The sequence below is a fragment of the Amphiprion ocellaris genome, chromosome 14 (assembly GCF_022539595.1).
Source record: "Amphiprion ocellaris isolate individual 3 ecotype Okinawa chromosome 14, ASM2253959v1, whole genome shotgun sequence".
NCBI classification, from domain to species: domain Eukaryota; kingdom Metazoa; phylum Chordata; class Actinopteri; family Pomacentridae; genus Amphiprion; species Amphiprion ocellaris.
Window position 1 is genome coordinate 22,181,606 of NC_072779.1, and position 18,001 is coordinate 22,199,606.

At 38.6% G+C, this 18,001-nt stretch overlaps 1 protein-coding gene across 1 annotated transcript; it reads left to right on the forward strand.

The window, feature by feature from the left end:
- Positions 1-1,300: 1,300 nt before the first annotated feature.
- cfap58 (cilia and flagella associated protein 58) lies at positions 1,301-14,903 on the forward strand. The gene is made up of 18 exons (XM_023265786.3): positions 1,301-1,429; positions 2,093-2,362; positions 3,311-3,459; positions 3,551-3,701; positions 4,136-4,330; positions 5,008-5,145; positions 5,398-5,557; positions 6,274-6,356; positions 6,694-6,885; positions 7,007-7,168; positions 7,808-7,954; positions 8,877-9,017; positions 9,095-9,318; positions 9,670-9,778; positions 9,932-10,036; positions 11,603-11,722; positions 12,003-12,127; positions 12,271-14,903. The coding sequence occupies exons 1-18, from the start codon at positions 1,424-1,426 to the stop codon at positions 12,380-12,382; spliced, it is 2,589 nt and encodes an 862-aa protein (XP_023121554.1). The 5' UTR covers positions 1,301-1,423; the 3' UTR covers positions 12,383-14,903.
- The last annotated feature ends 3,098 nt before the right edge of the window (positions 14,904-18,001 follow it).

Here is an 18,001-nt window from a genome sequence, read left to right on the forward strand (position 1 = left end):
AGTGAGGAGCTTCTCATTTCTTAAACAACCATGTCAGAAGACATATCCTGTGGTCATGGAAAGGATGTTAATCTGTCTCAGAAGGGTCAAATTATTGGCCTGCATCAAGCAAAGAAAACAACTAAGAAGATTTCTGAAACTAATAAAATCAGGTTAAAAACCATCCAACACATTATTAAAACCTGAAGGATAGTGGTGAACCATCATCTTCAAGGAAGAAATGTGGTTGGAACGAACTCTTGGATGATCATGATCTCAGATCATTTAAATGTTTGGTGACATATCATAAGAAATCAACGGTAGAACTCACGGCCATGTTTAATAGTGAAAGTAAGAACATTTCCCCATGCACAATGTGAAGGGAACTCCAAAAGTTATGGGTGAATCAGGGTAAGAAGAAAGACAGAAGAAGTGATGCACTCATCATGGCTAGTGCCTACTAGCCTGTGGGGGTTAGAGTTATGATCTGGGGTTGGTCAGGTTCAGCAACGTTATGTTCCCAAAGAATGAGGTCAGCTGACTACCTGAATATACTGAATGACCAGGTCTTTCCATCAATAGAGTTTTTCATTACTGATGACACGAGCATATTTTGAGATGACGATGCCAGGATTCATGGGGCTCACACTGTGAATGAGTGGTTCAGGGATGCCACGACAAATGTGTGTCATTCTCAGAGCTAAAGGTGGTCCAACAAAATATTAGTGTGTGACTTCTTTTTTTGTTGGCCAGTGTATTACTATGAAAATGTACAGTATACAGTAGAAGTGAGTACAATATGATGTTGTATACTGATTCAAGACTGTCACTTCTAAATAACTGCATTATTTCAAATGTAACCAATAGAACGTTTTCTTTTTTGAACAATCTTACAATACTTCAGAAAGAGTATATTGAAAATACTGACTACAAAGCTAAAATGAAATGCAGTAAAAGTGAATAGTCCTCCTGCCCTCCTCCCCCCAGTGACCCTAATGAGGATTAACTGATGTTTAGATAATGGATGAATCCTATCCTTGACATGTTTTCTTTTTTTTTTTTTTTTTTGTCTTTTGTCTTTTCTTTTTCACCCAAGGTGTTTAAAATATTCTATAAAATGCGTGTGCACATTGTGAATTTTTAATTGTTTTCTTTTCCCTATAAAACACTTTGAATAAGGTCTGTGTATGGTAAGATGCTATAAAAAAAATACACTTGCTTCACTTACCACGTAAATACAAATTATCTTTATTCTTATGACACTTCCGCAGACGTGAAGTTGTGCCGTGTTTCCCAAGTAACCCTGTAAACCTGACTCTTTCTCTCGCGAGACCGGAGGTTGCTGAGCAACCAACGTCAACAGCTCCGTTGATAAAACTCCAATGCTACGCTAACTGTGATGATCTAAAAGGAGCAATTATATACAGACATATCAGTTCATATAATGGAGGTGAGTTTGTTTTTAAGAAGCTGTTAAGATAAACGCTGACGTAGACTGAGAGTTACACATTCAACTGAACGGGACTTAAAATGTAGCAAGCTATCGTCAGAAAAGTTTTGCATGGAAAGTTGGCTATTAGCATGTTTGCTAATGTTAATTTCATCATTCTGCTCTTTGGAATGACTTTAAGCTACTGTAGATTACAGAGTCAAATACAAAGTCAATACTTTACGTTGCTGATTTAGTTATATAGGTAAATTAATTTCAGCTGAAATAACTTTCACATTACAGACCTGCATAACCCGTTGTAGTAAACATTTCTGAAATGTGTTTTTTGAATTGTTCAGTTCTTAGTCCCATAGTAGACAACGGTCAAGGTTTGATAGTGTAGAATGTCTGAAGTAATCTTATTGTAATCTGTTATTAGTGCAGTTTGTTGCAGCATGCAGTGAGAAAATACAGATTGGAACAGATTCTCTGCTGTTTCTGATGTGTGGACAGTGTTTCCTGTTCCCACAATAAATACATGTATTATTATATCTTATTATCTAGCTAAGGAGACTGATCAAAGAGTATTCGTCAGTTATTTAGTCTGATGATTTTGCTTGCTAAGTTCGTTCTCACCACCAGGCATATGTTCACCTGCAGGCTGTGACTCTGCTGTATTTTCAGGAGACAGGACCAGCAGGAGAGGACTCCTTTGAGTCTTTGGACGAGTTCCAGATGGTCCTCAGTGAGCTGGTTGCGGACAAGAACATGGACAAGATTCGGGTGGAGTACGAGAAGCTCATCCTTGCACTGAAGAAGTCACGAGAGAATGAAAAGAGACTGATGTCTAAATGCAGAGAACTGAATGCAGAAATTGTGTCTACCTCAACTAAAGTGGCAGCTGCTCTGAAACTGTCCCAAGAAGATGAGACAACAATAACTTCACTAAAGAGGGTATATTACCAGAACACAAGAAGTCACAATACAGTGTAGCATGTCTTATTAATTTATTTGTTAGACTATCAACCTGATACTCCATTGTTTTAAACATGAAGGCTGTGTTACACTTTAGATTGTGTAAAACAGGGGTGTCAAACTCATTTTAGTTCAGTGCCCACATTCAGCCCAATTTGATCTCAAGTGGGTCGGACCAGTAAAATGACAACATAAAAAGCGATAAATAATGACAGCTCCAAAGTTCTGACATTGTTCACATTTAATGAACTATCTCTTTACAGAACTTTGTGAACAACCTGAAATTTCTGAAGAAAAATAAGTTCAATTTCAACAGTATTATGCCTCAGTTTATCATTTGTGAATCACAAATTACAGATCACAGTGTATCTACAAAGGCACAAAACATTTAGTTGCAGGTATCTGGAACTGAACAATATAGTATTTTACAATTTGTCAAGATCTAAAAATACTTTTAAATTCCCGTTCATTTCCACATCTGTGTAGTAATCCTGACACACGACACAAACTGAAATGGGAACTATTAAGGATGAAGGTTAAATTGTCCCTCTGCCTTATAAATGTAGAAAATTTATACATAAAAAAATGCAGAAAAGTCATGGGTTCAACCAAACCAAACTCAGTCATGCTGAAGCTGCTGGGTCACATTATATTGCACAATGTTCAATGTCTTTAAATATTTTCTCAGGAAGTATTCATTTTAACCTCTGTAATTTTTACACTTTACAAAGTCATCCTGCGGACCAGACTGGACCCTCTGGTGGGCTGGTTTTGGCCTGCAAGCCTTATGTTTGACGCCCCTGTAAAATAGAGAACCATAAATGTGAACTGATGGAGCAAGAGATGTTTGGTAATTAAAGATCTCTTATCCCTTCTCCACTCTTGATTACTCAGATTAGCTAAAATGTCCCTGTGTTTACACTGTAGGAGCTGGATAAAGCTTGGAAAATGGTTGATGCTGCTCATGATAAAGAGAAAAAGGACAAAGAGACCATCAGGAATTTAAAAGAAGATATTTCCGACCTAACAAAAATGGCTGAACAACAAGCATCCTTCTCCAAGGACCAAGGACAGAGGTGTGTCCATCCCCTGCCATGCTCTCCACTATTTACTGTGTCACTACTGTGGGTCAAGTGGATGGGATCAACTCTGTTTTGCTTTTTTTAGTGATCTACTAAAAATGAATGAGGAGTTGACAAAGGAGAGGGATCAGCTGCTGTCAACAGCGGAGGGTCTGAGAGAAAAATTAAACAAGGCCAACACAACCCAGCAAGAGATAGAGGCCCAAAGAGAGAGTGCCTTGGAAAATATTTCTCAGGTAACTATAGGGCAAATTGCCGTAGACACAAAGTGACTCCTAATGTAACTCTGATAATGGGATGTCTATAAGCTACTGGTGGAGAAAAAATGACTAACGCTACCTTCATCTGCAAAATATACTCTTTTATCTTTAGATTTTTGTCTTACAAAGCAAATATTGTACATTTTACATCATCAATTTATGTTTTACAGATTAACTTGTCTTGTAGTCCATGAGGAATTTCTTGCTAAAAAAGCATTGCACAAAAGCATAAATGTCACATTAAAAAAGTACTAATGGAGTCTTCTCCAGCATACTTTGCTCCAGGGATATTTTCACCAGTACCCCCTAGGAGTAACACAAGCTGCTTTGCAAAAACCAGCTGGGATCTCGACAAGCAAAGCTAAATTAAATCTAACCACGATACCAACCTACTCCCTGTCTAAACCCAGCTCCAGCAGGAGCTTCAGGTACAACAGAATGAGATTTCCCGAGAAATGAGGCTGAAGGAAAAACTTGACAAGGAGGTAAAGCAGCTGCACATCGACATGGAGGCCAGGATGGGTGATATCAAAGCTCTGAATCTGCAGGGCCAAAAGGCCAAAGAAGAGCAGCAAAGACTGGAGCAACAGCTGAAAGAGCTAAAGGTAAAATGCATTCCCTACAGTGTGCTTTTTAGAAAACCAATCACTATAACAGTTATTCTGTGGTTGAAAACAAATGATTATGGTGTAAACATATCTGCTATTAATTTATTTTTTTCAACCTGTGAAATAAGAATTCATATTTAACGTTGAAAAAGATGCTGTGAGCAAAAATAAACAGAGCAACACAGGATGTAGTACAAAATCACAAAATGTGGTCTGGAGTTAGATAAACTTGTCTCTGCCAGATTCTAAACTTGGCCTTTATTGTTGGACTTTACGTTTGAATTCATAGACACTACCAGTCAAAAGTTTGGACAAACCTTCTCATTCAGGGCTTTTTATTTATTTGCATTATTTTCTACATTGGAGATTAATACTGAAGATTAACACTTTTTTGTTTACAACATAATTCCATATGTATTCATTTGTAGTTTTGATGTCTTCAGTATTAATCTACAATGTAGAAAATAATTAAATATAAACCATTGAATGAGAAGGTGTGTCCAGAGTTTTGACTGGTAGTGTATGCTAATTAAAGCCAAAGCTGTCACATTATATGAACCTGCAAAACAATTTGCAAAACTTGATACTTCAAACCTTCTGCACATAACATTTATGTGGTTAAAACAGAGTGTGCTGGAGGTAAGAAACATCACTTCCTTCCCTGATTGTGACAGATCTTGAATGAGCGATCCACCAAGGAGCTGGAGCAGATGCAGGTGAAGAACTCCAAGCTGCAGCAAGAATGTGAGCAGCTCTCCACTGCCAAAGAACACCTCTCCCTGGAAAATCAACAGAATGCAAATGAGCTTAAGGTGCATGGTTGTCCACCAACACACACAAGTGGAGGACAAGTGACAGGAGATGATATGACTATGCTCTTTGGAACCACAAGGTGTCACTGTTTATACACTTTAGCTAGAGAGTCATCATAATGTGGTCAGTGCAACAAGCTAGATTGGAATTCTTGTCCTGTGGCTGCACAATAACATGTCATCCACAACCCTTTTCCAAAATCTTTTCCTCTCCCTTCTTCTTCACACAACCCCAACCCTCCATTTGGCCAGATGAGAGAAGAGGAGGTAAGCCAGATGCGTCAGGAGGTTGCCAAACAAATAAAGATGAGAGAAGTCATCCAGAAGAAGTTCCACCAGATGGAGGACCAGAAGGCTGATGTGGATGTGCACAGGGAGACACTGAAAGCTCAGATAACTGCTGTGGAGAAAGGTAAGGGTATTGGATTTATGTTTCATAGACATATACCTGCACTTAAACACTGACATAAATGGATATTTCCTGTATTATCAGTAGGTGTACCTCTCAGTACTTTGTCCTGGTCCCAGTGACAAAGTCTTCTGCTGAAGTGATTGGTGAGATGGTGAATATAAACATATTTTATTAATATTATAGCAATAAATAATACTTTTAAACATAATATACGTATGTTTCCAACACTTACAGATTAATCCAAACAACATCTATATACATGTTTTCTTACATACTGTATATATTAGAAATGTCCTTATTTTTGAAAGAAAAGCTTTTTTTTCCAATGACGATAACATTAAATTAAACAGATATGCAGTCTAGACACTGTTCATGTGGTAAATGACTATTCTAGCCAGAAACAGCTGATTTTTAATGGAATATCTACATAGAGGTACAGAGGAACATTTCCAGCAACCATCACTGCTGTGTTCTAATGTTACACTGTGTTAGCTAATGGTGTTGAAAGGTTAATTGATGACTAGAAAACTGTTGTGCAGTTATGTTACACATGAATAAAAGTGTGAGTTTTCATGGAAAACATGAAATTGTGTGAGTGACCCCAAACTTTTTGTACGGTAGTGTATATATGTGTGTGTTTGTGATTTGTGTGATCTGTGTGGTGTGATATATAAATAATATTTACACCAAATGCCTCCGTCTTTCTCTCTCTGCAGATCTGGAATCTTCCCAAAAGCAAGTGGAGGCTGACAAGAAAGCCATAGATGAGCTGATCCGAGAGAGAGACATCTTAAATAAGGTACCTAGTGCAGTTTAGATTCTAGATAATTTTGTGGTGACACTGTACATTATGGCATGTTGTGTAATTAAATTGCTCTACAATGACAAGAGTAGCCTCTGTAGACATGACTCACAGACTATCCTGCTCCCATCCATCATCACATCACATTACAGCAACCGCTTCTTTGTCATTTCTCCACAACAGTAAAGAATTTGTTTGCTGTAAGATACGGTTCCTACATCTCACCTAAATAGACCCTGTGCTGACACTTACAAATTTAAAACCAGAATATAGATGTATTTTCTAGTGTTCCTCTGTCTGTGTGTAAAATCAATGCTTGTTTCCTTCACAAAAGAACATGATCAAAGCCTTACAGTCGACTGAGAAACAGCAGAACCTCGTGAAGCTCCTTGAGCAGGACAAGAAGACCTTGGAGCACGAGATCAGTGGTTACCGTCAGGAGGCCCAAAAGCAGCGCAAGATCATTCAGCAGCTGGAAAAGGAACGTGACCGCTACATCAACGAGACCAGCAGCCTCATGCAGAAGGCAGGTTACGCAGAGCAGCTACCAAGCATACAGCATCCGACTGCTTGGGTTAATCTTTATTATTACAGCATCATTTTTACCAGCTGTGGCCTGACTGAGGGATTTTTTTCCCTTTCCACAGGTGCAACAAAAAATGAATGATGTTGAAGTTAGAGAAATGGAGATATTTGACTGGAGGAAGAAAGCCACCGAGGCAGAGTGTACCCTCAGACAGCAAGAGAACCTGCTTGAGTCTGTTGTGTCTGAAAGGAACCTCTACAGCAAAAACCTCATCGAGGCTCAGGTAACAGCCGATCATCTCTTAGCTGTGTTTTATTGCACTAATAGTAGGTGTGTGGAACATATGTGTTTTCATGCCTTTCATTAGATCCTTGTGTTTGTATAAGTGCTTGGTGGCTGTGGCTAAATATGTTTGTATGTTTCTAGTGTTGTCTTTGGCTGACAGGATGGGTTACTGTTATATTCAGTATATACACTACTGTTCAAAAGTTTGGAGTCACTCATGCAATTTCATGTTTTCAATGAAAACACACACTTTTATTCATGTGCTAACATAATTGCACAAGGGTTTTCTAATCATCAATTAGCCTTTCAACATCATTAGCTAACACAATGTAGCATTAGAACACAGGAGTGATGATTACTGGAAATGTTCCTCTGTACCCCTATGGAGATATTCCATTAAAAATCATCTGTTTCCAGCTAGAATAGTCATTTAGCACATGAACAGTGTCTAGACTGTATTTCTGATTAATTTAATGTTATATTCATTCAAAAAACTGCCTTTCTTTCAAAAATATGGACATTTCTAAGAGACCCCGAACTTTTCAACAGTAGTGTATGTTTATTGATGTTTATTTATTTCTCTCTCCCTTTTCTTTCCTTTCCCTCCTCTTACTGTGTGTCTGTGTCTCTAACTTAGGAAGAGATTGCAGAGATTAAGAGGAAAATGAAAACCATGAACAACCAGGTCACTCGACTGAGAGATGAGATCAGTGGGAAAGAGCTGGCCCTTGCCAAGGATCAGCAGGAGCACAAACGCTTGGAGAAAGATAGCGAAGCCCTCAAGGTACTCAAATCTGCCTCGGTTGTATATAGTGGGATGGAGTTCTGACCTCATCATCATTTACTTAACTTGGAACTTGATTCAGTTCAGTTCAATTTTATTTATAAAGCACCAAATACAGGTCAAAGACGCTTTACAGAACCCGTATGCCTGAACCCCTAGGGCAAGCCCTAAGGCGACAGTGGCAAGAAAAATCTCTCTTTTAAGGGGAAGAAACCTTCAGCAGAACCCGGCTCTTCATGTGGGGGGGACCCATCTGCCTGCTGGCTTTTATAAACATTACATTCATTTTAATTTCACCACTGACCAACTTGAAAGAAAAAGATAACCATTCTGCATGTTTTTCACTTATTAGGACTATTTTATACTGTTGTTTTTACAGAACTGCTTTTGCTGCTTCTTGATTTTAATTCATTTTTGTGGTGCTTAATCTTATGTGAATCTGTCAGGGCTGTAATTTGTGAAGCAAAAGCTCTACCTGAAATTACCAACCGTATTTCACCAAATTCAGAAGTCGTGTAATTATAGAAGCCCAGTGCAAATCATCATCTCAGAAATGTGGAGTCTGTGATGACAATCATAAATAAAAGTTTGGAGCATTTTGAATGCAAATTTGGAGACAACATGTACAGCAAAGGACCAGTCTGCCAGGAAACCAAATCCAAAAGGATGATTAGGGGGATGACATGCATGACAGCATGCAAGCAAGGAACATTTTGGTGTCTTCCTTTTAGTATAACCATGAGGAGTGTAAATTTGAGTAAAACACAGACTTTGCTCATCAATCCTGTGCAAATGCACCACATAGAACACAGATTTAAGGGTAGTTTTTCACATTATTGGTAGTCCACAGGTAATACTAGTTCCCTTCAAATAGGACTTTACTTTGACATTTTAAACCAGCCATCTCTGTGTCCTGCTGCAGGTGGAGCTGCAGTCGCTCAAGCAGCAGCTAGAAGAAACAAAACAGCACGTTGACAGTCAGAGAACAGAACAACAAAAACTGCAGAAGATAATAGCTGATGCCGATGCTGAGCAGATTCAACAGAAGAAACAACTGGAACAGGTAAAGAGGCTAGACAGGACAAGGTAGAGAAATGAAACAACAGACACTGGTGTGTGATAATTTGTGGTTCTTTCAAGGTGATCAGTGAGCGGGACAACCTGGGCAAACAGCTGCTACATCGCAACGATGAGCGAGCGTTGCTGTACGAGAAGATCAGGATCCAACAGTCAATCCTGAGCAAAGGAGATTTCCACTACAACCAGAGGATGGAAGACATTCGACTGCTCAAGCTGGAGATCAAGAGGCTCAGACGCAAGAAGAGCATCCTGGACAAGACTTTACCCAACACCGAGGGCCTGAGGTAAAGAAAGACATTAGTGGCCTGTTCAGAGTGAAGAGAGTAGCGAAGGAGAGGAGGAGGTAGGAAGAACCTCCTTTGAACTGAGAGCTACCAAACCCACAGTAACTTTTTTCTCTTATACCTCCAGCACTGCATTAAACAGATTTACAAAAAAGATTTCCTGCCTCCATTTCAGACTCCAGTGGCCGTGTCACCATCACAATACCATGTTTTTAAGTTATTAATAGGGTGTAGTCTTTAAATGGTTCTTCATAGTGTTTTCCCATGTCTCCAGTTTTCAGATGGGAACTATGGGCCAAATTTAATATGTTTATTATTAAAATGACAGTAATGTGAGATTCTGTGTTGTAGGCAACAGCTTTTCCACCTGCAAAGGCAGCTGCTTAAAGAGAGAACGAGGAACAGTGCTCTTGAGGAACAACTGAAGCCAATAAATATTCACAGATGGAGGCAACTTGAGGTAAAGGATTTATCTTATAGTGTTTGCGGGGGTTAGCCTGTTCTGTTTTTCTCTTCCTCACAGTGACATGAAGATTTTTATGTTTAGTTTAAGCGTTATTCAAAGAGTAAAATGCCAGGCTGTGAACATGTTGTAAATGACTGTCCCTTCCAGGGCAGTGACCCTGGCAAATACGAGCTCATCCAGAAGATTCAGTCCTTACAGAAGCGACTAATCACCAAAACCCAAGAGCTTGAGGAGCGTGAACTCTTATTACAGGTAGACACTCAGTGCTTTTTCCTCACACATTCTCTGTACATGCCTTCCTAGATTAATCAGTCTCACCCTCACAAAGGAAGATCCCCAAAAAGGCACTGGTGTGTAAACCATATTCTCCATCACCACTCTATGTCACTGTATTCAAGTTTTTACTGGGCAACACTCAACTGCTTGTGTAAGTTCCTGGTCATAAAACAATGCAGCCCATTGATGAGTTCAATAGCAGCACAGTTGAACAAGTTAATGACATGGAAACTAAGTCCCAAATAATGGGCCAGGGTCTAAGAATTGACCGTTTTCAAATGTCCAAGAACTTTTTTAAATGTCTTTGAAATAATCAGCAGGAGAAGTCAGCATTCGAGGGCAGCAGGATTTATTGTCGACAGAAAATACAGGAGTAGTTCTTAGCAGTGATAATACCACAAGAAAAACTGAACATATTGAGCTGTGTCTCATCTTTTATGCTGTGAGAGTTGGTCATTTTTCCACGCCTAAAGGGCATATTTTCTAATAGACAGTTTTGACACCATATATGTTTCTAAATCCATTGGTCAGATCTTGTCGCCAGGTTATCATGTTTCATTGTTAGGTCACACTTTACACAGGACACGCACATTAGGTTATCAGCAGGTCATGATTTACAGAGAACATGACATGTTCAGACTTTGCCCTATTATTCTGTGGCAGACTTGTATGCATGTTACATCTGTCATGTTTCTAATATATTTTAGCAGTTGTAATACTTTAAGTGTACACCATTATACTTTGAGCACTCCTCATTTCATCTCCTAAAAAACATATGATTTCTCTTCAAGTCACAGGTTATACTTTATGATCTCCCACCAACCTTCCAGACATCTTTACTTCTACACACACAAATTCAAGGCCTTCCTTTTTTCCTTCGTCCACACACACGCACACACAATACAATCAAAGCATCAGTGATTACTAGAATATTCAACATCATGTGTGACACACACTTATTTTAGCATTACTCATCAATTCAATAGCATTTGCCAAGATTATATCATCTTTTTATTTTAGCATATTTTACCCCAAAAATATTACACTACAGTACCAGATGTCATCTTTTAATATAAACACGAGTATGTTTTGGTCTGTTCATGGGATCTAATGACAAAATGAACAATGCAGACTACCATCCTAGCTGTCCCTTCAGTTGTGTCAGGAAATTGAGAAATCTTTCACCACAAATGTCTTGCGGCTTGCATCTCACAATCACACTGTGGCTGAAGGCTTCAAATAACGATTAGTTTTGAGGATTGTAGTAATTCTCTATTTTAAAGTTAGTATGTGTAGGATTTGAAATGGAGTCTACAGTGAGACCATCAAGAAATACATTATGGAATGCAACAGTGCACCCCCTTCTCACAGATTACATAAAAATATCATTTATTTTAAAGTAATCAACCTAATTGATGTGCACAAAAACAACAGCAAGTTTTCTCTTTGACAAATGTCATCATCACAATAGATGCTATGAGTTATGTAAACTTCCTCTCTTATCATTCGTGACAGTTTCTTTCTTCTGATTTTGTCACCAAGGAAAAGGAGAAGCTGTACGTGGAGCTGAAGCACATTCTGGCCCGACAGCCTGGTCCAGAAGCAGCTGAGCAGCTCCAGCAGTGCCAGTGGACTATCAGAGACAGAACTAAAAAGCTTAAGGTCTTCCCTTACTGCCATCCCACTCACACTCTTCTTGCCTGCGCAAGGATTCATCTCTTTGTTGTTTTTTCATTTTATATTGTTCTTTTCCTTGTTAATCCTTTGTGTTTTCTTATTTTTTGTATGACTCAATCCAATTCTGGTTTTCCCAGTTCAGCTATGTCTGTCTCAGACACATTTACTGCATATCAGAGCAGGTGCATGATCAGTTTTTGGGTAAAATATGGTTTGTTTTTCTGTGTTTTATGACAAAATTATGTTCGTCCTTCTGGTAACACAGGCACTGATAGCAGAGCTGAGGATGCTCGACTCAAAGATGAATGAGTGCAAAAGTGAGAATCAAAGATTGGCCAATGAGCTCGCAAACATTAAGAAGAAGTACCTCAGTCAGAAAAAGCTCCACAGGTGAGGTCGATCTTTGTTTTACATATTAGCAATGAAAGTCCCTGTCGGTGTTGTTGATGTGTACAGCTTTAATATGCAGTTGACATGCAAACTGTCAGTTAGTGATAGTTTTGTTCACTGTCTGATGACCTGTGTCTCCTCAGTGAGCAGAGGACCAAGACTAAAGCAGAGCAGCTGGAAGCCCTTCCCCAGCTGAGCAGCAAACCTCACTTCACTGGAGGAGGCTTCAGGATCGACAACCCTCTGAGGAGATAATGGCCATTATAAGAGAAGACACCAGTTACTTCAATTTTGGTCTGTTTTTTTTTTTTTTTTTAAATTGCTGTTTTACTTAATGTCACCTTATCAAAAAGACACAGGTTTCCCAATACTTTGTACTCTACAATCAGGCAATGATGACCTCTCTACAATAATGTAGATACATTGAGGGCTTGTGAGGCTGGAAGGGCTATAGTAAAGCAGTACTGAATAAGAGCATCATTCACCACACTATGCTGAAAACAAATCAGTTAATTTACAACAAGTTCAAGATGAAAGTTCACATCATGTTCATTCTCAGGTGTTTCTGTAGAAAAAAAAATGCAGTATACTGTCTTCAAAATTCAAGTCAGGTGGATCAAACTGATCCAATCTGAAGTCTTTCACACGGTATGTACAGATGTAAAAAGAAAATGTTTTCCAGCTCATCACTTCTCTCTACCCTGATGAAGATCTCAAGTGAAATGAACTGACCATAATGCTGTTTGAGTAAGGCCCACAATAGACCTGGTTTTAATCATTCAGTTCTCCAATGTGTTGAGGTTCCTGTGGTCACAGGAGCAGCAAGGATCTGTTAGGGTTGCACTGCTTCTTTGTTTCAACATCTATGTATACACACTTTTAAAGACAAAACAAAATGTGAATAAAGGAAACTTGGGAAGATTTGGAGATACTGAGAAGAGCATTTTTACCTCCTTCCCAGTGAAAGGGAATATACTGGTCCCTCCTGCTTTTCAATGGGGTTTAGTATTGCCCTGTTTACTGACCATGCCAGCCACTTGTAGTCCTTCTGAGCTCTACCATCAGTGTTTCTACAGTAAGGTGACTTACCTACAGTTGAAGACAAAATGATTAGCCTCACTATGAAATTTTAGGGTTTTTTTCCCCCAAAAAATTGTTTAAAAATGTTGTTTCTGTGTGTAAAGTAAAATAGTCTAAGCATCCAAAATAAAACTAGGATGTTTGGAAAAGCTGTGTTAAAAATTCCATGATCTGCTCAACAGCACTTGGGAATTTTTTGAACAAAAACTAAAATTTCATAGGAGTGCTAATAATTTTGTCTTGAACTGTATATCTATAAAAGCACTCGAAAGGCTGAAGCTTACATGTCTAAACCTTGGACACCATTCTGAAATGTAAAGGTTTTAAGGGTCAGACAGGCATTGCTGTAGTCACTTCCTGGAACTTTTCTTCTATTCACATCCTGTCAGAATTATGAAATGTTTTGATAATCTGGTACTGGGCCTGTCATCGGGGTTTCTTCTCTGTCTGAGTGTATGAAGTTCATTATTTGAGTTTTTATTTAGATGTAAAGCTTTGTGACCGGTTTATGCCTCCAGCATTGCTTTAATCAAAAGTCTTTAAATATTGGGTGCTAAGAATTCTTTGACCAGAAGTCTGTTTGCTTAACATTTGGTTATAAATATGAGATGTGATGTAGCACCCTGTCTCTTCAATGCGGTCTTGAAATGATGCCCCTGTAATCACCACTGGATGTCAGCAAAATACAGACAAGCACATTGAATCTACTTGCATTCCTTTTTAAAACACAGATGTAAATATTCACTTTTACATTTACATGTCTGCTGTGGGGGGGTTGCAGTGTGGCTCGGTGGTTAACACTGTCAGCTCGCATCTAGAAGATCGCTAGTTCACATCCCAGCCTGGGATCTTTCTGTTTGCATGTTCTCCCTGTACATGTGTGGGTTTTCTCCAGGTACTCTGGCTTCCTTCCACAGTCCGAAATCATGTTAAGGTTAATAGGTAACTCGAAATTGTCCGTAGGTGTCCGTGACCCTAAGGAGGATTAAGCGGTGTGCAAACAATGGATGAATATATTATTCTATGATAGTATAAAGATATGTTTTCAGCATTGTGAACAAAATTCAAGTAATCTCTGGAGAGCAAGAGCTTCTCGGTTTCTCATTAAATTTGTTTCATGAAGGAAAGTGATAATTAAAACGCTGTGCTGATCTCAGGGCTCCTGTCCTCTGCAGCGTGCTGCTGTGAGTGGGTTTGATAATCTGTAGAGATTTAGTTCCTCCATTACTGTGTCACTTTGTCAAGGATATGACACACTGGCACACATAAAATTTACATGAAAAATATTCACAATCTTACACGTCCTCCTCATAGAGGATGCATGTTCTATCCAGGCAGTGGCAGTGCAGGTAAGACCAGAGCATGTTCTCGAGATAACTGGGTTCCACAATTCTGTTTTCTCCGTTAAAAAAAAAAATGGGGTAATCAGATTTCCCCTGAAAGCTTTGCTAAAGTCATCACAAATGTGTCATCACCAATGACTGTCTTGTATTTATTGTATTTACTGATTCTACTTATGTGTTTTGTATCTTGCGTTGTTTTATGTTGTGAAATTGTTCAATTCAATTCAATTTTATTTATATAGCGCCGATTACAGTCAAATTGTCTCAAGACGCTTTACAGAACCCATATGCCTGAAATTTTCTTGGCTTATCTGGAGTCTTATACTTTTAAAGAAAATATTTACAGTGTGTTCTTTTGTCTTCGTGGTGAGGTTATAACCAGGAGCACTGATTCACCACATTCAGGTGTCTTTATACCACAGTCACCTGAGACGCATTCACTGCACTCAGATGTTCTCTATTTCACTGATTGTGTAACTTCTAGCACCAATCAGCTGCACCTGTGTTGACTTAGATGAGTCCCTTTAACCTCTTGATGCCTGAATTTATTTACAATTAAATACATTTTTTGTGTGTTTATGCTTTCCAGCTGATGCTAAAATAAGTGGAGATTGTTTGTCTATTACACATTGAACAGATATATAATAATAATAATAATAACAGATATATAATAATTAGGTCCCACTCTGACTGGTCCTACGAGAAACCAGTGCTTGCAAAAGGTTCCGAGGTACGTATTGAATATGCACAAAAAGAATGGATATGCTATCTCGGCTGCAGTCTGAATGAAAGTGGTATGATGCGAATTCACGACAACAGGCGCCAAGGGGTTAAAGAGGATGAATACTTGGATGAATACTTATGTAGTTACTTATTACAGTCTGAGCTCCACAGGTGCATAGGACTCGCTTGAAACCCATGGATTTTTCCTTTTTATTTTTTCTCCCGTTTTTTGAATTGCAATTTTGAAGGCCTAAAAATACTTGAAAATGTGTGAAAATTTGCACACACATCAGGACTGGAGAAAGTGTGAGCCAAAATGGCTCAATAGCACCACCTGGAAAATTTCAAACACTAACCACGGCGAGTACTTGTCACCTACAGCTATGAAATTTGGCAGGCGTGTGTAACTCATCAAGATGCACAAAAATTTAATGAACAATTTCTAATTATGTGTCATATTTTGAATGATTTATACCAATCTTTGCACAGTCCGGTCCTGATAACATACCAAGCCGACATGCATTCACAGTGATAGCGCCACCCGGTGGACAGTTTTGATTGGTCCGCATCAAAAAGGTCTTTGGCTCAGTTGCACCGCCACCTGGTGGACATGCTGGGATTTGTTGACCAGCAACGATGCCAGGACCCGACCAATGCTGCTTGCTGCTTTAATTTTACATTTTATATCTTAATTGACATTACTTTGCAAAAACCTGTTTTCACCTTGACAAGTATGTAATGTAATGTCTCTATGACTGAGTAAATATGAATTGAATGAGGGCCTTTAAAGTGATCAGTGTGTAGAGTCAAACAGTCACACTGACTTGGTATAAAACAAAGCAGAAACGATTAAATTTGTAAATAGCACTAATACAAACTGAATTCATTCAGTGATCAAGTAATTGAGTTATAATCGTCTATATTAACCACTGCAACAATGTGAATTTATTCATTACAGTCATCCATCCACCTATCTATCCTCTGCTATGCCTCTTTATCCCATGGAAGAGCTGGAGTCTATCCCAGCTGACTTTGGGTGAACAACAGGGAACATCTGGAAGAAGCTGCTAGTCCACCACACACAAACCACAGCACCACTATGCTGCCCCTTAGAGCTGTCAATTAAACATAAATATCATTTTTCTTAGAAGTGTCAATGGAGTACTCTTCACTTATTTAAATGCTACCCAGTTGATATTAAAATTCACATACAGCAAAACAGCTCAGACAAAAACACAACCTCCATGGTGTATGTTAAACTAAACCATAAAGTAGATAAGAATTGGGCTGAATGTGACCCATGAACTAAAGTAGTAGTTTGACACCCCTGGTCAATGCCAAGTGTGTTAGTATAAATAACAACATATCCTACACATTGTGTAGAATGTGCTCTTATTAAATGTAAGTTTTATATAACACCTCCTCTGTACATTTACAGCCACTCTTTTGTGATGGGTTCAGTGGTCCGAACAAAGGGAGACTTCTCTCTTTCTTGTTGGTCTCTGTTGCTTGTGGAGTAATTCCTTTGCCAGGGCAGTTATAGTACAACCATGGCAACCAGCGTCTGTGCAGTTCTGGGCCGTGTCTGCTGTGTTGCCATGGCAATGTGAGGCCTCCGACATGCCGCTTCTCCTTTCTTCCTTTTCTGTCCTTTTTTTTTTCTTGTTGCACTTAAAGAAACAGCTGCTGACTGATGAAACTGAGCTCTGTTGGCTTGTTTCCACATGAATTTGTTGTAGAGTACGACTGTGCACAGGTAGGCTCAGCTCCTCCTGTGCACTGACGTCATGTTTTTAGTGCATCAGTGTGCAGCTCATCTCTTTGTCTTTGGCTGCTCTCTCTGCTTGCCAATTTCTAAAATTATCTGTTTATACTAAACTGTCCAGTTTTCATTGATATTTTTTCTGTTATCTGCTAATAATCAGCTAGAAAAACAGAATATTCATCACTAAAGAGACAGCTAATGGATTCAGCACTGCATGGAATATATATATATATATATATATATATATATATATATATATATATATATATATATATATATATATATATATATAAAAAAATAAAAAATGTCCAACATCAACAAGCCGTCACTTCACTGAAACACATTTTCAGTGCTTATTTTCTCAATTCTCTTGAAGCCATCAGGCTGTGAAAAGCCTAATCTGTGAAATCTGCTCCTATCTGTGAGCAGGATGTTCCAGGCCTCAGAGATAGCCATAGTATAATATCCTGCAGCCTAAGCATAAGAGTAAGTGTGATAAATACATGTCAACTGTTACGTGACTGCATGTGTTTACTGATAGAGCTTTTAGATAGGCCGACTAAAACCCAACCACAGAAATTTGGGATTAAGCAGATGAGGGAGAGAGGGAGAGGTCATGATAATTTGCTGTTGTTTATAATTCTGAAATTTTCACAGTTTTCTTTCTTTTTAATTTATTTATTTTTTAAGATGCTGACTCTTAGCCAATATCCCTGACTTTAAACATACTTGTAAAAATGTGGGAATGGAAACATGCTAGTTATGCTAGCTTTTCTGATTATTTAAAGTTATTAATGTTAACATCCAGATAGCAAAATTTCTTGTCAGATCAACAAAACAAAATCAATTTGTATTGTGTGTTATGTCTAATAACTTTAAATCCTCAATGTTTGATGTAATTTATGTCTTCTTACTTTATCAGTGTGGTACGACAAAGCACTGGGAGTTACGAAACATTTTGCA